Genomic DNA, 24,982 nt, shown 5'->3' with positions numbered 1-24,982 from the left:
CCAATACTGGATCTACCCCATATGAATGGACATGCCATGACTTCTTTTTCTTTTTATTCTTTTCTTTCTGCCATAATTTCTGAAGTAACTTAGTGACATCCTTTGAGTACCACAAAATCATTTTAAAAATAAACAATATTTCAAAAGGTGCTACATTAAGATAAAATACTACTAAATTACTTTAGCACTATACTATTCAAATTTCTTCATCTGTTTTTCACAAAAGTTTTATTATTAATGTAGTTTTAAGATAACATTATAAGGGCCGGCTCGCGGCTCAACAGGCTAATCCTCCACCTGTGGTGCCGGCACCCCAGGTTCTAGTCCCGGTTGGGACACCGGATTCTGTCCCGGTTATCCCTCTTCCAGCCCAGCTTTCTGCTGTGGCCTGGGAGTGCAGTGGAGGATGGCTCAAGTCCTTGGGCCCTGCACTCCATGGGAGACCAGGAGAAGCACCTGGCTCCTGGCTTCTGATCAGCACGGTGCGCCGGCCACAGCGCGCCGGCTGCAGGAGCCATTGGAGGGTGAACCAACAGCAAAGGAAGACCTTTCTCTCTCTCTCTCACTGTCCACTCTACCTGTCAAAAAAAAAATTTTTTTTTTTTAAAAAGATAACATTATAAGATGTTGTAAGTTCAGGGCAATAGTTTCCCTCTACTTTGACATGATCATTTATAGAACAGGTAGAGTTAAAAATAACCTAACCTGATTTAACCCCTCCCCCTAACCACACACACACACACGTATGTGCAACAGTATCATTTACCTGGGTGGGCTTGTCTCATGTGATAGGTCACTGGGTATGGATGTGATTCTCCACACAGCTCACAGATGGTATCTTTCTCTGGTCCTCCTACTGCCAGCTGGGCCATCTCACCAAACAAATTGCCCCTGGGCCTAACTTCTGTCTTTTCTTTTTTCTTTTTTTCCTTTTTGGCCTTCTTATTCTCTTTCTCACACTCTTTCTTTTTAAGGACTGCACAGGATCCAGGACTTGGGAAAATCATATTCTGGGAAGCAGCTTTGATAGTGGCCAAAGAGATATCTTCCCAAAAAGCCACTAAATGTTGTAAAGTCAAGGGAAGAGGCGATTTAGACTTCATTGTGTGATGCATGGACATTTCAAAAGCAGTCTCTGTTTTCCCATCCTCACATTTTTCATGTAGAGGTGGCTCCTTCAGCATAGACAACACCTTATTTTTGTTGATGCTTCCCATCTTAGATATATCTGGTCCATGAGGTGCAATATTAAACATGTTCAATGCGGATGATATTTCCAGTGAGTGTCGGTTTTTTAACTTGGTTTCCTTTTCCTCTGTAGGCTGTTGGCTATTTAAACTACTTCGTATGGGTGCATGCTCTTTGGAGAGTTCAGGATTAAATTTTAGGAAAGAAGAACAAGCCATTGCATCATGTACTATGCCTTCGTGCCACAGGAAAGAAGCAAAGACAGCTCTGGCACACTCAGCCACGGAAGGAGACATGGCTTGCTTGGCTGGCTCCAACGATTTGGATCCATCTCCTTTGAAAAGAAAACTAGATTTTTCTTTTTTGGGCCTGGTGTGCCTACTGGCACATTTACGACTTATTTTCGGCGATGCTCTCATTTCTTGTTCATCTTTCAGCGGTGCTTTCCCGATGCTGAAATGCACTTTGTTGGAACCTTCATCCACACTCTTAAACTCGCTGCTTTCATCACAGGTGCTGTCTGTTATACTATTTGTTTTTAAAGTACTGGAAGTGCAGACTTCAACCACCTCACTGTGCAGGTTTTCCTGCACCACGTGGGGAGAGGGAGCTCTGTTTTCAGATCCGGGGGATTCTTTAGGGTCTTTTGGTACTGGTTTTGGTTTTGGTGATGTTGACCGTCCCCTTAGAGGTTCTGTGATGGGCATTTTTTTCTTGCGGAGGGTATCTGGGTCCAGTGTGTAAGAGTCAGATTTGGAACGTTCCCGAGGAGGATCCAGTTTTGTCTTCACAGGAGCAGTGCTTTTCTGAGGTAGATTTTTATCATGTGGTGAGGAGGAGCGTGGGGAACTAGCGCCAGATGGGCTAGACCTATTGGCTGGGAGTGTCTTTGGCTTAGGAGATGACGACCGAGACCCTGGTCCTGGGGATTCAGCTCTGAAGCTAGAAGACATCCTCCCGTCAGATTTCAGCGTCTGCAAGGTGTTATGATTGGGAGACAGTGACCTACTATGGGAATCTGACCTCAACTTGGCAGCATCAGACTTTAACATGAGGGATTCCCCAGCAGATAACCCTTCTGTGCCCCTTGGCTTCTTCTGATCTGCAGCTGTCCGGCTCATCCGCCCATCAGGCTTAAGGGACCTGCTGTGTTTAGAGGACAGGTCTGATTTTCCTGATGTAGACACTGGTCTAGAAGCTGTTGAGATGTTTCCTCGGTCACCTGTATAGTCCATTTCACAGTGAAACTGGTTAATAAAATTCTGATTTACTGATAATTCAGCACTAACTATTGAAATGAAATACAGCTATAAAATTTATATTGCTTATTACACAGAAAACACTTGAAGAACAAAAAGGGAAAATAATTTTTATAAAATTTCTGCCACGTTATTATGCAACCATAACCACTAAAAATTGCTTTCATGATGTAAAACAGACTCAACAGAGTACCTGTGCATCAGCATAAATTATCAGTGGTACCTGAACCTCAGCTCTAGTAAAACAGTTAACTGAATTTGATTCCAGTGAGGGACTAGAAAGAAAAAACAGCTAATGTTTTTAGAAATAAGAAATTATAAACATATACATATCTTCAATATGTAATAATAAAGTGATACCTCACTTCTTTAGGATAATGATATAGGTCTTGTTGAATTAGGGAATGAAATTTATACATAGACTCACCTTATCAAGTGTACAAATAAATACAATTAGGCTAATCAAGAGCTGCTTGGAGACACTAGATTGTAATGATTGGATTAGAATGATTTCATATTAACATATGAATACCTTAGCTATTATTTCATTACAAGTAATGCAGGCAAACTATTATTTATAAATAGATTACATTCCAGTTCAGTAAGCTTATCTAACTAGAACTCAGAGCTCACATGCCCTTAATAAGAGAAAAAATAGGATTCTCAGATTGAGCAGTATACGTCTGAATTGTTAGCCCTTGTAACAAGGAGTTTGGAGAATGACAGAAAAAGAGGATAAAAAGAAACATCTCTCTTCTATCTAAGGCAAAGCACTAGAGAGTTCTACATGGATGTCATTTGCTGTTAGCATCCTGGCCTTCATTCAGTGTCTCTCCTTCCTGCTTTTCATGCTTTTCTTTGAGGCCTTAGGGTCAGGCTGTCTTTTCTCAAATGACATAACCTTCAACATCAACTTTCCTCCTTACAGAAAACAAAACAAAACTATTACTCTTAGTGCAAAAGATGATAGTTGTGGGGATGAAAGCAATCTGATGGAAGTGACTTAAGTGGTGTGAAAAACTGAAACCCACAAACATTGCTAGAAGTATTTCATATTTTGAAGGAGGGTTCCAAGTGTTTGAGATTAATTTGTTAACTGGTTGTGGCTACAAGTTGGTCTTTGATTCTGCCACAGAAAAACACATGTGGACAAATTTGGATGATGTAGGAGAATGACTTCTTTTTTGTTTGTGTACCACACTATAGGTATTTCCAGGTCAGGACAGTAGTGCTGTCCCATCTGCCTTCCTCAGGGAAGGCCTGTAAGGGTAGGCATGTTTGTCTGTGATTCTTCAATGAAGTAATGTCAGAATGGGTCCTGGAACACAGTGGATGCACAATAAATATTTGTTGACTGAGTAATAAACTCCCATTTTCTTAATTTTTCTTTCTTCTGCTGTTATCAATCTTCAGATTCTCTGCAAATCTCCTTTTTACAATTCTGGCTCCAAAGGCTACAGCTCAGAGGTGACAGAGCCATTTTTGTATAAGGGTTAGATGCTTGCAAGCTGAGAAATCTTATGGTAAAATAATAGGGTATGGCAAAGAGCCTATTCAGTGCATATTGATCAACTGAATATTTAAGTCACAACATGCCAATGTCTAGAATAATTATTTTGGTAATATAGATGAATAAAAGAAACTTTACTGAACATAATGCTATTCAATTTCTTATAATCCTTTATTATTCTACCATGAATTTTCTTTTCATACATGCACTTTTTTGAAATGCAGTATAAAAGATTAGGCTGAACTTGGGTGGAAATTGGTGGGAAAAAATCACTACAGAAAAGAATTCTAAATACATATTTTTTAAAGATTTATTTATTTACTTGAAAGTCAGAGTTACACAGAGAGAGAAGGAAAGGCAGAGAGGGGGTGGGGTGGGGGGTGGGGAGAGGTCTTCCATCTACTGGTTCACCCCCCAGATGGCTTCAATGGCTGGAGCCTGCACTGATCTGAAGCCAGGAGCTTCCTCCCAGTCTCCCATGCGGGTGCAGGGGCCCAAGGACTTTGACCATCTTCCGCTGCTTTCCCAGGCCACAGCAGAGAGCTGGATTGGAAGTAGAGCAGCCAGGTCTTGAACCGGCACCCATATGGGATGTTGGCACAGAAGGTGGTGGCTTTATCCACCACCACAAGAATTTTAAATACTGAAGTTGTCTTGGGACAGCAGAGATAAACAAATGTGATCCTGGCAGACAAGTGTTTTCAAGCTTTTCAAAAGTAGTTTAAGAAACTACTCATTTCATACAAATTGACAAATGATATACAGAAAAGTTTATAAACAAATAAACATCAGTGTAGTCCTGACCACTAATTTGAGTATATGATATCTATTATTTGAGAGCTGGAATCATTTTTATCTCCTTTATCATCACACTTCTTTTAGAACCTGAACCATATATAATGATGAATCTAGACAAATTAGTAGTAAATCTTTTAAATTTGGTACATGTCTCTCTCAAAACAAAAATCAACTTTGTGAACTAAGAGAATTTTTTCCCCCTCATTTACATGGAAGGACAACTTGTTTTAGGATTGCTAACAATGAAAAGGGTTCCTGACAAAGATTGTCTACTGGCCTCATATATGTCTTAAAGGTTGTTCTGCACATATGTTGCATGCAAAGTAGTGGTGAACCCATGCTGACACTACAGATAATCCTTGAAAGGTATGCATTCACAATGATGGGTATTTTCTTTTCTTTTTCTTTTTTTGTTTTAATGATGGGTATTTTCTCACAGAGGAAATATCCCCTGCGGCTGGCTGAACAATGGAGTGTGTCTTATACCTGGAATACCACTTCTCATATGTAAACACAAATGTTTGCAACAGAGACAGAAGAAAGTATACCTTGTTTCTACAGCTCTAGTAGTGGCGAATATTTTCAGGTCTGAAAGCTAAATACCTGCTGGAGTTCAGGTGCATGGATAACAGCAGAGGTGTTTATTTCTTAGATGTATTTATTAAATCATAATGGAATCCTTTTGAAATACTTTCAAAATATGTCACATATTTTTAAATGTTGTTTGTTGAGGTTTAAGTCCATATGCTAACTAATTTATGCTTATCTTTATAATTTGGGTTTCAAATGTTGTGCTTTCCACAGTAAATATTACTAACATTTGTCTGTAGCAGATGCTTAAATAATCAAAAAATATTAAAAAAGATTTTGTGGGTGCCGGCGCTGTGGCGCAGCAGGTTAAAGCCCTGGCCTGAAGCTCCAGCATCCCATATGGGTGTCAGTTTGAGTCCCAGATGCTCCACTTCTGATCCAGCTCTCTGTTGTGGCCTGGGAAAGCAGTAGAAGATGCCCCAAGTTCTTGGGCCCCTGCACCCACTTGGGAGACCTGGAATTAGTTCCTGGCTCCTGGCTTTGGACTGGCGCAGCTCCGCCTGTTGGGGCAGACTGGGGAGTGAACCAGTGGATGGAAGACCTCTCTCTCTCTCTCCTTGCCTCTCTTCTCTCTGTGTAACTCTTTCAAATAAATAAATAAATGTTTTTTAAAAAAGAGTTTGTTAAAATTCGTCATGCCATACATAATATTTTCACACCCAAAAGTGATCATATTTTATAATGTATAAGCCACAGTGGGCAAAACGTTTTCTAACTTCAAAGGTCCACAGAATAAACAGATACAGATTTAGTATATTTAAACACATCAAATGTTAAGTATTCATTCATTAAATGACCTGTGCAATTTTTTCTACAATAAGGAATCATTCCTGATAGGACATGTAGGTTAAACATACATGCTTCCTGATAGCAAATGAAACTACAAAAACTTTAATTATCAAAATGTTTCTCATAATAAGCTAAAAGATAAAATAGTTTTACATTAGATAACAGCAAAATGAGTTTAAGACTAAACTGTCACATAAAATACTATATTCTTATAGAACACAATGTGCTTTGTGTCTTTCACACATGTCATTTTGTTCTGACAAGAATTATTTTTAAAACTCCCTAAATTTGGCATTACTTTACTTCTATATCCCTATTTTATTTTTTAAGTTCTCATAAAACTTAAAACTTAAATAAGGCTACTATTTACCTTACAGATATAATATACATGCATAGCAATGAGGACAATCTATACTATAATACTGAAAAGATATGTCATAAATTACCCTAAACATATGAAATTTTAAATAAAATGATAAACTTTAATTTTAAAAAATGGAATGGGATGAAAATGGTTGAGGTGAATTCTAGCTTTTTATTGACACTTCCCACATTCACTAAGAATGGCCCATCCATGAATGCACGTATACCCACCCTTCAGTTTGTGAGACAGAGATGAGAGAGCAGAAGCAGGCCCAGCTACACCATAATTTTTGTAAATGCGCTCACGAGAAGCAAGGTTGCGAGATGGAGATTCTACAGTGGAAAACATTGGCAAAGAAGCAGCACAGATTCAATGGAAAAAAAATTTAGCAGAGAACACAAGCAAAAACAAAACATTTCAAATGGTATGCAACTAAACACTATTATTAACAAGTTTCTATTCAGCTATTTTTCCAACAAGTTTAAATTTCTCTAAAATTAAATCTGAAAAGATATATCTAATTAATCAATTTAGGCTGATAATTGTTAGTATGTACTAATGTGATAACTTACTAGTTTGTAATGCATTAACTCTGATAAATTAAATTTGAACATTTCTTTTATACTAATATTTCTTTAGCTCAGTTTTCTTTAATTTGGTGCTCATTTACAAATAAAATAAAGGATAATAATAAGCAATTTTTAAATAGTGCGAGATGAAAGTATGTTAATCACAGTTTAACCAACTATCATTTGGATTTCTGAATGGACTCATGCCATGATTTTCTAGTATGGGTCTCAGAATGGACCCATGTGGATATTTATGTTGGGTTACTTTCCTGAGTACCAACCTCAGTATTCAGTGTTTGCTTTGTAGACCCTATCTCTGAAATACCAAATTTTGTTTACAGAAAGTCTTATAACAAAAAAACAAAGAAAATTTATAAGTCACCAGAAAATGTTAGACACGCTAATGAATCATGGATAAAATGAAGTATCTAACAATAGATGTTTTTCAAAGACTGAAAAAGACCCTTGAAATCAGTAAGCTAAAAAAACCTCTATCTAGATCTGTAAAGAATTCACTATTTAAACTTTTAACTCATGACATTAAAAATAAAATTAATCACATGAGTTGGAACAAATAAAGGTTAACAGGAGATATCTTTCTTAATATCATTGAAAAAATAGACGAAATATATACTTTTTCTAAAATAGCAGAAGTACTGCTTTTGAGTAATTCACAATTACAGCAAAGGTGATGGGTAACCCACACTTACAAACGTCATTCAGTGTAAGACACTGAGTTTGTGTCAGGCATTGTTTTGGGCATTGTAGATCCAGTGATAATAGGACCAAAGTCCCTGCTTTTGTAGAGTTTAAATGTGGGTGATGGGAGGGAGAGAGAGAGAGAATGAGAGAGGTGAACAACTCTCTATTACATTAGGTACTGATCAACACAGGAATCATAAGCTATAGATGTTGTGTAATCCTCTATGACCACGTCAGCTCACTTCAGGAGTGGGGCCTGAAGAGGCTAACGCCCTTGGATATTCCTGGGATATGCAATAGATGGGTATGCAGAAAGGAGACTAGAAATGAGCAGGTGGAGAAGTAGGAAACACCTTGTAGGCAAGTGAAGAAGGAGAGATCGTTCCATCAAATACTGTGATAGGTAACTATAATGAGATCTTAAACGCAACAACTGAATTTGGCAAGACAAAGAAAGCAGACTGACTGGTGCAGTTTCTGTGGATAGGGATTAAAATTCTAATACAATAGGGTTCAAGAAGGAATAGGTGGCGTGGACAGTCACATACATGCCATAATATCATTTTAATATAATTTTAAAGACATTAGGATTTTAATATTTGTGACCATCTTTCTTTCTGAACAACTCTGTAAAATGCCAAAGGGATCAGTTTCTGCAAAATGAATTCTGATGTTTTTTAACATCCAGTGCATAGTCTGGAACCATCAGTAAAAACACAGAAGGGAATGAAGTATTTTCATTTTGAAGACATGGAATGGAAGGGCAGCAGCTTCTGAGTGGAAGAGTTAATTTGAGGGGAATTCATACTGCCAGTGTAAGGACAGTCTCATGGCTTGGTTGCTAAAACCAATGAGGAGCAAGTATAGCAGAAGACACAGAAGCAGGAACTCAGAAGAATATTATTTTACCCGGAAGCACCCAGAAACAGAAATGTGAAAACGTACAAGCACACTTCAAAGATAAGATATTAGAGGCTCAAGGACAAACTATGGGATAGGGTTTGAAGCCAAATGGCCTTGAAAGCTTTTCAGTAAGTTACAGAGCCTTGAGAGATGCATCCTGAGGTATTATTCAGAGTGGAAAAGACGAAACATTGGCCGGCACTGCGGCTCACTTGGCTAATCCTCCGCCTGTGGTGCCGGCACCCGGGGGTTCTAGTCCCGGTTGCTCCTCTTCCAGTCCAACTCTCTGCTATGGCCCGAGAAGGCAGTGGAGGATGGCCCAAGTGCTTGGGCCCTGCACCCGCATGGGAGACCAGGAGGAAGCACCTGGCTCTTGGCTTCAGATCGGCGCAGCTCCGGCCGTAGTGGCCATTTGGGGGGTGAACCAACGGACAGGAAGACCTTTCTTTCTGTCTCTCTCTCACTAACTCTGCCTGTCCAAAAAAAAAAAAAAAAAGAAACATTTACTTTCTGAAGTGGAAGTCTAAAAAAAAATTACTATTAATAATGACTAAGAAATTAAGCTGTGACTGGAAATAACAATTGTTCTGTATTTGATTTTTCCAAAATCTGTTCATGTTTGATCATACTGTAAAAAATTACAGTCAAGTTTTTGAGGAATTTATATTTTTCAATTTAAAAAAGAAAAGCACTCTCAAAGAGGTAGTTATGTCTGCACAAGAGAAAAAAAGCTGATCTGCTTTTTATAGAACACTTGACTGGGATTAAATAGACATGTTCTTCATAATAAATCCCACAATATAGAAAAAACAATCTATTATTTAATCTATTTCCATAAAGTTTTGATTCTTTTAATGTATGATGTAGTTCACTGAAGAGAATAATATTAAAAATGATTTTCAAAAATCAGAACTTTCCTCCAGTCTCCATTTGAAGTTAATGTTGTTGCTTAGTATATAATTTCCCCTCACAAACACTATGGTTTTTTTTTTTTAAGTTATATGTATTTATTTGAAAGGCAGAGGTACAGAGAGAGAGGGGAAGAGAGATTTTTCATCTTGTAGTTCAGTCCCCAAAGGGCTGCAACAGCTAAGACTGGGTGAGGCCAAAGCCAGGAGCCTGAGACTCCATCAGGGTCTCCCATATGCGTGGTAGGGACATGAATACTTAGGCCATCCTCCACTGCTCTTCCAGGCACATTTGCAGGGAGCTGGATCAGAAATGGAGTAGCCAGGATTCAAATTCGTGCTCAACGCTGCACGAGTATCATTTATTCTTTGTTTTGGATCCCAAGTATCATGTTCCTTGGGTCTTTTCATTTAAATAGTCAAATAAAAATATGAGTTCATCATAAATTGTACTTTAAAAAATTAGAGCTGGCATTGTGGTGAAATGGGTTAAGCTGCTACTTGCAATGCCAGATTCCACATTTGAGTGTAGGTTCAAGTTTTGGTTGTTTTGCTTCTATTCTAGCTCCCTGATAAGGCACCTGGGAAAGCAGCAAAAAGATGACCCACGCACTTGGGCCCCAGCACCCACATGGAAGACTCAGATGCAGTTCCTGGCTCTTGGCTTTGGCCTGGCCCCAGCATTGACTGTTGCAGCCATTTGGGGAGAGAATCAGCAGATGGAAGATTTTCACTTTCTCTCTGGACTCTGCCTTTCAAATAACTAACTCAATCTTTTCTTCTAAAGAAAAAAAAAAAAAAAGATGCCACTAGGGATCCTTATATCACCTAAAACTTCTTTACATATTGATGATAATAAAAGAATGTACTTTTTTTTAAATGGAGAGAGCACCTCACTTCAATTTAACAAAGAGGAAATGTAGTTCTGCTGTGAATATCAGATTTTTTTTGTGAATATCATTGGATTCATAAATTACCTATGGAAAAATCAAGAAACATGTTACCATTTGGTTGCATTATACACAACTGCAGGCTAGGAGATTTAAAAAGCAGCATTTACTATACTCTTTTTGAATGTTGAATCATTAAGCAATGATTATAAAGTTACATTTCACAGCTCAAAGTCAGTGGTCCATCAGGGTTAACTTTTCACAGATTCTAATATAAAATCTCATAAGTACTGTAATTTAACAATGTTTATCTTTGGTAAAATTCCAGTTATAGTAGTTATTCTAGAAAAGGGAAAAAGGGGCTGGCTCTATGGCACAGTGGGTTCAGCTCCTGTCTGCAGCTCCAGCATCCCACATGGGTGCTGGTTTGAGTCTCAGCTGCTTTACTTCTGGTTCAGCTGTCTGTTAATGCACCTGGGAAACAGCAGAGGATGGCTCAAGTGCTTTGGTCCCTGCACCTAAATGGGAGACCTGGATGAATTTTCTGGCTCTTGGGTTCAACCTTGTTCAGCACTGGTTACTAAAGCCATTTGGGGAGTGCACCAGCAGATGGTAGATCTCTCTTTCTGTACCTCTCCCTCTACTTCTTTTCTTACTCTGTAACTCTGCCTTTTCAATAAATCTTTTTTTTTTTTGTAGGGTAAAATTTGGCAGTAAATTCAGTTTAATTAATTTTGTTAATTTCCCATTATATGCTATTATCAAGCTGTGATACAACTAATAATTTACTAAATTACTAGTGGGATGTGTTAAAAGAACTGTGAATGGCATATTAGGAAGGGCAATATAATGGCAATACATTACATTCAAGAGGACAGGAATATAATCACAGTATGTATGTCATCATCACTACTACATATCCTGAGAATGGGAATAATGTTGATGAGAATTTGCTTTTTCAAAGAACATTCTATTATGAAACTACAAATAACAGGTAGAAATCATCTTCAGTATGTATCACTCTTCTCATCTTGTATAGTACTTGATTTCTGTTTAAAGATTTGAAAGGCAGGGTGACAGAGAGAGAGAGAAAGAACTTCTACATGCTGGTTCATTCTCCAAATGGCCACAAGAGTCAGGGTTGGGCCAGGTCAAAGCCAGTAGCCGGAAATTCCATCCTTGTTTCCCATATGGTAAGCACATGGCCAAGTACTTGGGCTAGCAGGAAGCTGGATCAGAAGCAAAGTATCTGGGACTTGAATAGCCTCTCTGATATGGGATGCTGGCATGCAAGCAAGTGGCTTAACCTGTTGTGCTACAATACCAGTCCTAGTTCTCAATTTTGAGAAGATAGTAAATACAGGAGTTATATATTTTATGGTCTTGGTAAAACTAGTAAATACAATCCTAACAAAGATTTAATAGAACCTGAGGAGGTTTCATAAGTAAGTCTTATAACAGTGTTCAAATTTCACTGTATTCCGTTCATGCTATACATGTCTATAATTATGATAGAATGTCATTCTTTTCATAGCCAAATAATATTCCATGGTATCTGTGTGTATGTACAATACCACAGATTTTAGATGCAATGTCACTGTATTATCAGTACATACAGTATCCTTCTTTAAAATATATTTATAGGGAGATAAATGGAATTATGTGAATGGTACAGGAGCTTATCATATTAAAGATGGGAAAAATTACAGAATAATGAAAGCTAGAACAAGATTGTCAATTTAATGATACCGTATACAGGAGGAACCAAAAGACTCTACTAAGAAACTATCAGGGGGCCGGTGCTGTGGCTCACTTGGTTAATCCTTTGCCTGCGGCACCAGCATCCCATGTGGGCACCAGGTTCTAGTCCCGGCTGCCCCTCTTCCAGTCCAGCTCTCTGCTGTGGCCCAGGAGGGCAGTGGAGGATGGCCTAAGTGCTTGGGCCCCTGTACCCGCATGGGAGACCAGGAGGAGGCACCTGGCTCCTGGCTCCGGATTGGCGCAATACCGGCCGTGGCAGCCATTTGGAGCGTGAACCAACGGAAGGAAGACCTTTCTCTCTGTTTCTCTCTCTCACTGTCCATAACTCTACCTGTCAAATGAAAAAAAAAAAAAAAAAAAAAAAAAAAGAAACTATCAGAACTCGTAAGAGTTTGGTAAAGTTGCAGGTTATAAAATCAACAAATAAAAATCAATAGTCATTGTATACATAAAAAATGCCATGGCTGAGAAAGAACTTGGAAGATCGGTACCATTCAGAATAGCAACAAAAAATTTTAAATACCTTGGAATACATTTAACCAAGGACGTGAAAGATTTCTACAATGAATATTAGAAAATATTAAAGTAAGAAACAGAAGAAGACACAAAAAAATGGAAACATCCTCCATGTTTATAGATTGGAAGAATTAACATCAAAATGTCCATACTATCCAAAGTGATTTACAGATTCAGTGTGATCCCAACCAAAAGGTAAAGATAAAAACAAGTTTTACAATGGTCTATAACATCAATTCAATCTAAGTTTAGAAAGGAAAATGGAAGGAAATACATACAACAGATACTGCTCAAAATATATTTCTCTAACTGACTTCTAGATATAACTTCCCTTTCATAAAACATACACAGTACATTACTGAATACATAGCAAATCTCTAGTAAACCTGGCTAGGGGAAATAACATTTGGAAAAAGCATATCATTTCAGAGTTTGGGATGACCTATGCTTTGGAAAAAACAGCTTCAAAAACTTCCAAGAAAATACAGGCATTGATCCTCAACCAATAACTTGGGATACTCTCAGAAATAAATATTTGTTTTCCACAAATTGCAAATTTGTTGCAAGGGAAAAGTAATAAGTACACATGACAGAACACAGGCCCTCTGATCGAGTGTTACATTTAAACATAACATGATTCTGCTTCCAGATGTGATACTGTGAGGATATAATACTTATTTGGCACAAAGAGTGCTAAAATCTAAACCACAAACAAAAGTGTTTTCAAAGTAATATCTGGTGAAAGAAGAAAAAGGCAGGTAGCAGTTCACTACATCAGAATAAAGATAAGTGTTTACTACAGATAAAGTAGAGGGAAATGTTCTATTTTGTCTTTCACTACGGGGCGGGAGGGGGGCAATGATCATTTTCCTGCCAAGTGCAGACAAATTAGAACAGCCCATGATACCAAGAATCATCCGTCATCATCCATCTTCAAAAGGTTGTCAGGGATGTTAGGGATTTGAGGCATAAAATAAGAAGGCTAGAGGGCAGGTTTTTGGCGCAGTAGATTAAGTCAAGGTTTGGGATGCCTGCATCTCATATCCAAGTGCCCCCTATTCAAATCTGGCTTCCTGCTAATGTGCCTGGGAGGCAGCAGATGATGGGTCAAATACGTAGAACCCTGCCATCCATGTGGGAGACCCAGATGGAATTCTAAGTCCTGGCTTTTGCCTGGACCAGCTCTAACAGGGAATTTGGGGAACGAACCAGTGGGTGAATAATCAATCAATCAATCTCTCTCTCTCTGATAACTGTGCCTTTAAAATAAAATAAAATAAAATAAAGTTGGGTTACATAATTTCTTGTTGTTTTCTAATTCTTACAATCCATGTACAACTACTTGAGATGTAGTTGGAAAAAAAATGTCACTAGAGTTAGATTGTTAGAATTTGTCAGCTAACTGTAAGACGTGAGCAAGACACTGAGATCTCTCTCAATTTCAAATTGATAGGTAGACAACTTCTTGGGCCTCTGTTGGTGTAGATTTCTCAAACTAAAGGCAGAATGAGATAATTTATTGCTAAGGATGAGAAGCTTGCGCTAAAATATAAACATTTAATTTTGCTCAGTGCAAGTAATGAGATACAGTGCAGAAGTTCTGGAGTTTATTATATAATAGTAGTTTTACCTATATGATGTCAAAAGTGAAACCCTTTTTATTTCTCACTAATAACTTGATCCTGTTGCAATTCTCTTTTTAAAGATTGATTTATATATTTTATTTATTTCAAAGGGAGATCAACAAAGAGAGAGGGAGAGATACAGAGAGTGATATCATCCATCTGTTGGCTTACTTCCCAAATGGCTCCAACAGCTAGAGCTGGTTCAGGCCAAAACAAGAAGCCAAGAACTCCACCTGGGTCTCCCACAAAGGTGGTAGGGGGCCTAGCACTTGAACTACCTTCCAATACCTTCCCAGGTGCATTAGCAAAAGGCTGAATCAGAAGCAGAGCAGAGTGGAACTCAAATTAGAACTCTAATACGGGATGCTGGCAACAGTGGCTCCACCTGCCGCATCAAAACAATGGCTCCTGCTGCAATGATCTTAATAAATGGAACTGTATTCTTCTAAATGTCTGATCAGAAAACTTAGATTAATCTTTTACTACTTCCTTCTTACTGTTTGTTTATTCTAAGCAAATCTTAGTGATAGCCCTTCAAAATATATCAAGTATTCCTATTACCATCTCCTTGGCTACTGCTCTTGGTAAAGCAACCATCATTTTTTACCTGGATTACTGACTGGATTATAAACTGGCCTCTTTGCATGACCAGTGCTTAGAACTATACCTGGCATGTAGGTGGTGCTCAAGAAATATTTACTGATTTAATAGATCTCTCTTATAGGCTCAAGTTATATTCACAGTTGGAATGCTAGTTTTACCTTCTTTTCCAGCCCTAGCCTCCCATTCCTGATAAATGACTGTGAATCCTTTAACATTCTGATTACAAGCTGCCTCTTTCTTGAATGCCTTCTCCAACCAAAACTCTCCTAGTTGAGCCAAGAATGTTTTGTGTTTCCTTTACATCCTGTAGCATTTAAACCATGTTATCAATTTTTCTCTTAAACAACACAGAAGCCAATAAGGAGGTGGGGAGAGAGAAGAGATAGAAGATCAAATCTAGACAAGAGAAGGCACTAGCACACAATGCCTTATAAACAACCTCGGTATTCCCTTTAGTGTGAAATCTTAGGATGAAGTGAACAGAGGATGAAGAAACAAGGACTTGGACCAGCGCTTTCCTATACCGCAGAGGAGATGGCTCAGCTGAAAGAAGTCGACACACATGAGTAAAACAATAAGGATCTGAAGAGATGCTGGAGATGTTACAGCCAAAACTAATCTAAATCTACTGGCTGCTGTGACAGATGGCATAGGTTCCAGTGTGAAAACTTTTATTGAACTTTAGTACTTGAACAAAAGCTGGCCTTCAGTTCTCAAATTCTTGATAGAAAGCCATAGTATCATTTTTCTGTAGGAGCAGAAAAGGAATTTAGGAAGCAGATTAGCATAAAAAAACTAGTTGGAGGGGAGAATAGAGAATAAAAACACTGGTGTTGTCCTAATCCTAAATCAAGTGCTCTATTCACACACCTTCACAGCAAGCAAACAGATAAATGTTGTGCTGTGACTGCAGTCCAGGACAGAAATGTCATCCAAGTCTTACACAGTAAACTGATACTTCTATTAAAATTCAAACTAACATCTGCACATAATCTCATTATAGTAAATTAATCTCAAAACAAAAAAATATTCCATATACACATTTCTTTTTCTCTCTCCTGCCCTTGCTGTAAAAATTGACTGAGAAGTAGGTAGGAAAACTCATTTGTCTCTTTTAAAATTCCTTCTTACAATTCATTCTACACTGAGAATAGACTGCTTTCCCAGACAATGCCTTCTTCCACATCTTCCTGAGCTCATGAGAGACACGAAGTATCTGCACTTAGGGCAACAATATTATCAGGTACCATTTACCAGGTATCCCATTTTAGGGATGAACTAACCTTAGGGTTGGGAAACATCAAATATCTCTAAGTTGCTTGGAGAGGAAATCAGATCAAATGACTGCATCTCTACAAGTCATGCAGACATAGCACTTTTGTACATGTTAATATTTTCTTATGTAAATAAATATCCATGCAGATACCCAAATGAGACTTCTGCCACATTTAACAAATTTAAACATTTTTCATATGAGTATAATAGGAAAACTTTTGTTGCAAGGGCTTGAAAGTATTACACCAGCACACACTGACATAAATTATACATTCCAAATTCAAAGAATCTGAGAGAACAGTAAACTTAGACTTTACCATTTCTAATGGTAAACTATTTAGTCTCTTGGATGATGGGTAGAAAATGACAAAATGCTATACTACACATAATCATCTGAAATAGCTTTTACTTCTGAGAATCTTGCTTAGAATTCACGTAAATATAGAATTATTAGACATCATGGTATAGCTGGTTTTTATTATTTCAGTAATTTAATTACTTTACCAATTTACTGTTGAGAGAAATTTATTTTTCTTCTTTAAAGATATACTATACTCTGAGTAAATATTGGAATATCTATCACAGGATTACAAGAAATGCATGATATCTATAGTCAAATATTCCCTGAATATTTATAATTGTGAGGTACTATTAGGAGCTAAAAGACATAAAATGATACTTCTAAAATAATAGAAAAAAGTTAATGAAAACAAGGAATGTAATATCCATTAAGAAGGTTGGCAAGCTTCAGTCCACTGGAAACTTAAAGCCAAACTGTTTACAAATTCCAATTTTAGAATAAAAAAAGTAAATTGTAGTACAGTACAGAAAATTTTTATACGTACACTTCTCTCACTCTCTTGCATGCAAACCCATTTTAAGCATGGAAGATTTTCATTGCTGTAATTATTCTATCTCATTAGAATAACAGTTGAAAAAATATGTATTTATAGTAAAATAACTGCTAATTAAGAATTACCAAATTAATTTAACATGCTGGATTACTTTATTTTTTTTTTAATGATTTTATTTATTTATTTGAGAGAGGGATAGAGAGACAGACAGGTCTTCCATCTGTTGGCTCACTCCACAGACGGCACAAGGGTCAGAGCTGGGCTGATCTGGAGCCAAGCACTTAAATCATCTTCAGCTGCTTTCCCAGGCCATAGCAGACAACTGGATCGGGAGAGGAGCAGTAGGAACTTGAACCGGCATACATATGGGTGTTGGTGGAGGCTTAGCCAACTAGGCCACAGTACTGGCCCCAGATTACTTTAAATTTCAAAGACTAGTGGAAAAACCTACTTGTTAGGGAAAAAACTCCAAATATTGCTGATAATAATGCTTACAGAAATACCTAAGTTTAAATGTGGGGCAGTTAATATGTATCTTTGTAGAATTTACCTAGTTGATGGGAACTTGAGTTAAAACATTGAGAAAAATCTTTTTTCTTTAATATTAGTGCTACATCTTAAACTAGGGGCCAGCACTGTGGTTTAGTGGAAAAAGCCGCTGCCTGCAGTGCCAGCATTCCATTTGGGTGCAGGTTCAAGTCCTAGCTGCTCCACGTCCAATCCAGCTCTCTGCTATGGCCTGGGCAAGCAGTGGGAGATGGTCTAAGTCCTTGGGCCCCTGTACCCACGTGGGAGACTGGGAAGAAACTCCTGGCTCCTGGCTTCGGATCGGCACAGCTCTGGCTGTTGTGGCCATCTGGGGAGTGAACCAGTGGATGGAAGACCCCTCTCTCTCTCTCTCTCTCTCTCTCTCTCTCTCTGCCTCTCTGTAACACTGCCTTTCAAATAAGTAAATAAATCTTAAAGAAAAAAAAAGAAGATGGCCAGCGCCGCATCTCACTAGGCTAATCCTCTGCCTGCGGCGTGGCACCCCAGGTTCTAGTCCTGGTTGGGGCGCCGGATTCTGTCCCGGTTGCTCTTCTTTCAGTCCAGTTCTCTGCAGTGGCCCGGGAAGGCATTGAAGGATGGCCCAAGTGCTTGGGCCCTGCACCCGCATGGGAGACCAGAAGGGAGCACCTGGCTCCTAGCTTGGGATTGGCACGTGCGCCGGCTGCAGTGCACTGGCTGTGACGGCCATTTGAGGGGTGAACCAATGGAAGGAAGACCTTTCTTTCTGTCTCTCCCTCTCTCACTGTCTAACTCTGCCTGCCAAAAAAAAAAAAAAAAAAAAAGAAAAAGAAAAAAAAAGAAGTTAAACTATGAAAAGCAAAAGATAAAATTAAATGAACAAAGCTAATAGTCGAGATGCTAGAACTAAACAGAAACTTTAAAAATATATATTAAAGAATACATTTTGCATTATCTATGTAGGCAAGGCCTTTAAAATGGCCTTTGTAATCAGTAGAACTGGCCTTGAGTCCTGGCTCTCCTATTTTACTATGTTTGTTACTAAAGCAAATCATTTATCCTAAGACCCTTAGTCCTTATTGTACAGTGGAGATAACAGAGCTTTCCCCAGTGAGCATGTCTGGGCTTCAGTATGGTGTTTAGCACATAGTGGTGACCATCAGTACAAGCAAATCTTAGTAAACATGGTCTTCTACACATGTTTTATTTTAGTATCCCAAAATAAGCCCAAGACAAAAATCTAAGACAGAAATGATGCTCATTTTATTCATCAGTACAGGGAAGTTTAGTATGAATGAGTGATTTAAAAGCAAGAGGAAGTGCTGATGGGATACACTGTAGTGAGACTCCACAAGAGTCAGGTTACCAGGGAAGTGTTAACAAGGAGCATCCATGGGGCCAGCGCTGTGGCATAGCAGGTTAAGCTGCCACCTGCAGTGCTGGCATCCCATATGGGCGCTGGTTCGAGTCCCGGCTGCTCTACTTCCTATCCAGCTCTCTGCTATGGCCTGGGAAAGCACTGGAAGATGGCCCAAGTGCTTGGATCCCTGCACCCACATGGGAGACTCAGAAGAAGCTCCTGGATCCCAGCTTTAGATCGGTGCAGCTCTGGCAGTTGGGGCCAACTGGGTAGTGAACCAGCGGATAGAAGACTTCTCCCTCTCTCTTTCTCTGTCTCTCTAACTCTGATTTTCAAATGAATAAATAAAAAAAATGAGCATCCTGTCACAATTATTTTTCCCGATATGACATGAAAAATGCAATTCTAAGTCATTTTCAGATTCTGTACCTTCTTCAGCTATGCTAAAGATTAAGAGCAGCTTAATGGAATTTCCATGATATTCTGTTGAGAATAAGGTTTATAAAAAGATCAAACTTACTATTGGAGCACAGGTAAGAAGTGATTCAGAAACTTGGCATTTGAGAGATGTCTAGGCCATGATTTCAAATTTGCTCCAAGATGAGGGTAATGGAACTGGTGGAACTGATACCTCTATGTACAACATATATCACATTATGCTGACACAATGTCCCTTAGAAACCTGCTATTCTCTATGAAAACAAATCTCATTTTATTATTATCTTTATATTGTTTTGAAATAGTTTACCAAATAAACTGGTAAGCAAAAAAAAAAAAAAAAAGTACTTATACTTTGCTTCTGTGAAAACTTGCAATGACCCTCTAGGTGGAACAAAAAGATCCTTAGACCTTAGGTCTTTTGTGTGCTATGACACTACCAGAGCAATTTCTCTTTAAAAACTGAATGGGAAAAATGAACAGAGTTGGATTTTCTAAAATGACTTTTCTGTCTTTTCCCTTCTCCCCTGCTCCCAGTCCTTTAAAACTTCTTACAACCTGAGTATGTCTAAATGTAAAAATTTGTTGCTACATAAAATTAGTAAGCTAAGTCTTCACAATAATGCTTTTCTCAGAGGAAAAGTTATTTCACATATAGGTCAAAATTGTTTCCCTGAAATTCTTGTGTTAAGACAATTCAAGTGAACATCATGTATGAATAGAGATGATGATAATCTAGAAATCAAGAGTATTTATATTTCCAAACTAATTAATCTCATTAATTAAACTTGCCTAATGTAAAGTGCAAACGTGAAAAAGTTAATCTTTTGTATTATCATTACCTAAGATGTTTAATAATAATGAGCAGCACAATTTTCTAATTATATACTTCCCTGATTATTAATCAAAATGAAATCAGCTGGCATTCTCTTAAGTCTAGTAACAGTTATCAAAATATTTTTGTAGATAAATAACTTTACCCTAAGCATGAATGCACTTTCTCAAAGCAAAGAGGTCATGCATTTGAATCCAAACAATGGGTGCACAAATTGAGACTTTCGGAAACTTCCTCATGCAGTTAATGTGTTTATATATTGGAGAGTCAGTATAAGAAATAAATGCCAAGAACACATTGTTGTCATACTGCCTAGGGTTCTGAGAGGTCTATGTGGAACACTCAGGAGGTTTTTAAGAAAAACTAACTATCAAGTAAGTGTACTTGGTTTGGGTCTATGTTCCAAACTAAGGAGAGTTACATTCATGGGTGAAAGGCAGGCCCAATCCTAGAAGGCATAACTGTAACCAAATAACAAATTGTAGCTGCACCAAAATAAAAAGAGAAAACACAACTTGAAAATATCTGGAAACCTTAATTGCTGTATAATTCATATATATCAAATGCACTTAAAAGCAACAGACAAATCTACCCAAGGAAGTACAGTTTCTCTTCTACTCACTGGTGTAGTGAAATAGACCTATTCTATCGGAGCATCTCAAAGTAATAAAAATCCAACATAAAGCAATGAAAGTTATCCCTGTAACTGATGCTTACCATAGTCATGCATAGTAAAGAAAATTTTGAACCACAAATACCTTTCTTAACAGGTTTTATAGTATGTATTTCCTGATACTGCAATTAAAATAGAGCATAAATAGTTATATAATGCCTTAGCTAAGAATAGCTTACATACTTCAAAAATGTGGGTGGCCACAACATCCCAACCAAGCAAAACCAGCCTGGGGAGTTGATAACTAATTATTAACTGCTAGACAACTAAGAACAAAGCTTCAGAAATGCTTCATGAGGCAGGTAAGGCTGACAGACTTACTCTGAAGCTGAGGCTGCTGGAAGGAAAGGGGTTGTCCGAACACAAATGGGCTGTGGACTAGGGAAGAGGGAGGTTTTGCAGCTTGATCAAAGATGGAAGGAGCTGGGAGATTGGGCCGTGACTGAATGGAATTCAATATGGCACTCAGTTGGTCACCTGCAGCGGGCAAAACAGTCAAAACTACAACTTGTTATCATTAACATCCCAAATGGCAAAGAAAATGGTGCTTTATGACATTCAGTTAAACACTAAATAAACCTGGGCCAATGAATGCAGAAATGTGTGGAAGTTGCTGATCATTGTCCTCAAATTAGGGACTAAACTTTGCAACCTGTTTTTTTTCCCCCAAATGGAAGCACTCCACCGAATCTTATATAGTAGCTTACCTACAAAAATAAGTTTATTTAAATTCACAATTTCCGCATTACTTATGGGAGGATAAAGAGTGTATGAAGAATCAGTGACAAGTTGCTTCGACAGTGTACAAAGGTAAATAAAGATCTCAGTACTGTAAATCTTCTCCATGGTGCCCAACAATGACAAATGCCAACCTGACTCATCGGCAGTGTCTTTAATGCAGAAAACACACAAATCATATGAGTAGTTTTTCGTTAAAATCTACAATCAACGGGGATGAAGTACACGTTATTAACTAAACATTATATTTACGTTAAAGGTAGAAATTAATACTTTCCTTTTCTATGTTGTTACTGCCAAAGAAATTCTAAAAAACATGAGCTTTTTGTTTGGATGGGTAATATAAAAATCCATAAATCCTAAAAGATAAAAAGGAATGTAAGTCTCCTAATTTGAATAGTGACTTAAATATGATTCTGCTATTTTTTCTTCTAACTACATAAAAAGGAATTTAAGAGAAAATATTTTTAAAGATAAGAAATAATATAATTCTTTATTTATAAGGATATGTAAATTAAGTAATTTAAATTATGCTAGAGAGGGGGAAATCATATCCAGATAAGTTGATGTAGAAACTAGAAAACAATAGTTTTCCAGTCATATTTCTTAAATATAAAATTTCATAAATGAAAACTTCAACTGAAGCACCAAATGGGACAGATTTATATGGAAAGAACTCTATGTACAAGGTATCTACTTTTGTTTTTTATTAATAAATATTGTAGATTACATAGAATAGTTAGATTATAAAGAGTTTAATAAAATATTGCTTTAAGGTTAAAAAAAAACTTTGTACAAAAATAATTCCTTGGTCTTGGATAGGAGAAAGTTAAAACAATGGGAGTGCCCATCAAAAATAATAAATAAATAAAATTTAGATACATTTAATCAAATTTGGGTTCATTAATACTTATTTGCTCCATCAAAATATTTTTAGCCTATTAACAAATGCATGCCATTTTTGATTATTGGCAAAATCACATTTTAAAAAGTTAATAATTTTTTATTTTTATTTAATAACAAATGTTGTCAGCAATGTCTATTTCTCTTGAAAATTGATTTTATTTTTATGCTTTAACAATTAAAATTATATTTTAAAGACTGACTGACACTGAGAGACATTAGTACTATGAGATTTTAAACTCTGAAAGCATACAATTTGAATTAAACATGGATTTAAAACAGGTAACTACAGAAGTAGAGTAGTCGTAAGTAAACACTGAAATTTTAATTTAAGAGTTGACCAACAGTAGAGAGAAAAGGACATAAAGAAAACACCAGAGCATTAATTCTACACAAGTACGAAGACCTGGGTTAAATTAACAGAAACCGGAGCTACCAGAAGTGAGCGAGATCACACCCATGCATCTAGGTTTCCTTTGGAAAAGAACTTTGTAGGAAGTAATGAAGATATCCAACAGTAAAACATTTTATTTTCAATTAAATATTTATTACATATTGATATAATTTATGTTTTTTTCAATTGTTCTTTAAGTCAAGTAGAATGACATGATATTTTTTTCCTGAATTCAAGTCCAATGAATTCATATAAATAAACATGCAGTAAAATCATTCCCAAGTAAGCTACCCATCACCGAGCTCTATGCTACCTACTGACAATATGGCAGATACTGAAAAAGTTGTGATCAGGAGCACAGCAAAAAATAAAAGTGTGCCCGAATTTATAGAAAAGTGAAATCTGGGATGACATCAAGTATTTATTTCTCCGAAATAACTAGTGTTGGGATTGTCTTTGATGTTGTTCTCTTCAATTAATAAAGCCAAAACTGCTGTATGGATTTTATATTCCTAAGGTTTAGTTTCTTACAACTTTCTGGTTTCATTATATATACCAAACCCAAACACACAAGTTCATATTATCTTAAATTAGCTAAGATAACTGGGTTAGATGTTCAAAAACACACATATTTAGGAAATCTCATGTGTAACAGTATTTTAAGATATTATTTAAAAGTAATATTCTGATTTAAAATGGATCAGTTGGGAAAGTTCTTTGTTGTTCATTAACATTACTCTCCTAAATAACAGAAAGATGTTAAAATAATACTTATTTTACTATATTTAGTGACACAGAATCTTTGACATAAATTCAAATTAAGTACCTTTAGAATTAAAAAAACTCCCAAAAAAGTAAACTAAAAGTGATAAAAGCAATATTGTAAAAAAAAAATCTTTATAAACACAGTAAAAATTAGTTTTCTAAGAGCAAATTATAATTTAACAAAGATTTGTGGCTGAACGGGAAAAAAACTAGTATAAAGATTCACTTTCAAACACCTACCTTTATTATTTCCAAGTCCATAATCAAATCCTTGGGCACTGCAACTTGCGCCTTTATTAAAAGCTTGTACTGAGAAGGGGCTTGGAGGAGGAGTTTGAGAATTTTGATCCAGAAGAGCTTGTTCTACAATAAAAGCCACAGCTATACCGTTAGTTTCTTATGTGTTATTCTCTATTCATACAACAAAAAGAAAAAAAATTTTATTAAAAAGATTTTATGATGGTTAGATTTTAAAATAATCTCCTATTTAGATTCAATAGGTCTAAACACCAATCAAGTCAGCTTGACAAAATCTTAGAAAGAGGATACCCTCTTATGGAACCAATTTATTTTCCTTGTGGCAGGATACATCACTGAATGTATACTAATATTTCTGGACAAGGAACTCTAATATCTGTAACAAATTTACACAAGAGCATTTTATAAAAAGTGGGTACCCTATAAGCTAGAAAGCAAACATTTTGTAATGAGTACTGTGAGATGAAAAAGGTTGCAAAATTACTAAGTGTCCAGTACTGACAGCACTTTTCATTTGTAAAATATTTTAAACCATAAATGTGAAAATTTAGAAAAATCCAATTTTTACTTATTATATAAGTTGTTCTTCCCACAGGAAAGGGATGATACACCTGGTCATATAATCAGCCTATTAACATATTCTGAAGTTAACAAATTATCAAAACTCTTATTTCAAGAAGGAAGGGGCAAATACTTATTGTTTACAAATGGAAAGATGCAACATGTAAGATAGATAAACTAATCACCTATGAACAATTCAGTAGCTCTAAGAGTCTAGCTGACATAATATGAACAATAACACATTACATCCTGTTTAAAGAACCAGCAGGAGAAGAGCTGGTAAAGAGAAAAGGAAATAAGAAGGCTCGTTGCTTGACTTGATTGGTTTATGCTATGTATTTGGGTTGAAATATTGCAGTGTCCCATAAAAATGTGCAAGTGTTACATGTTAACCAAAAATTAAAAAAAAAAATAAAAAACTCATACTAATATCATACTAATATTA

The 24,982-nt window shown here is 36.9% G+C and overlaps 1 protein-coding gene across 6 annotated transcripts in view; it reads right to left on the bottom strand.

Moving 5' to 3' along the window:
- Positions 1–24,982, bottom strand: part of MYCBP2 (MYC binding protein 2) — a 301,875-nt gene that overhangs the window by 59,019 nt on the left and 217,874 nt on the right. For 4 of the 6 annotated variants that reach the window (XM_062194062.1, XM_062194063.1, XM_062194067.1 and 1 more), the window contains 3 exons: positions 23,959–24,081; positions 21,240–21,419; positions 767–2,410 (listed from right to left, as the gene is read on the bottom strand). In XM_062194062.1, coding sequence (XP_062050046.1) covers positions 767–2,410; positions 21,240–21,419; positions 23,959–24,081 — 1,947 coding nt within the window. The remainder of the gene's footprint in view (positions 1–766; positions 2,411–21,239; positions 21,420–23,958; positions 24,082–24,982) is intronic. The other 2 variants (XM_062194064.1, XM_062194066.1) reach the window with 2 other exon arrangements.

This window comes from Lepus europaeus, chromosome 6 (assembly GCF_033115175.1).
Source record: "Lepus europaeus isolate LE1 chromosome 6, mLepTim1.pri, whole genome shotgun sequence".
Classification (NCBI taxonomy): domain Eukaryota; kingdom Metazoa; phylum Chordata; class Mammalia; order Lagomorpha; family Leporidae; genus Lepus; species Lepus europaeus.
The sequence above is the reverse complement of the archived record's forward strand: the minus strand, read 5'-3'. Positions and strand labels throughout refer to the sequence as shown.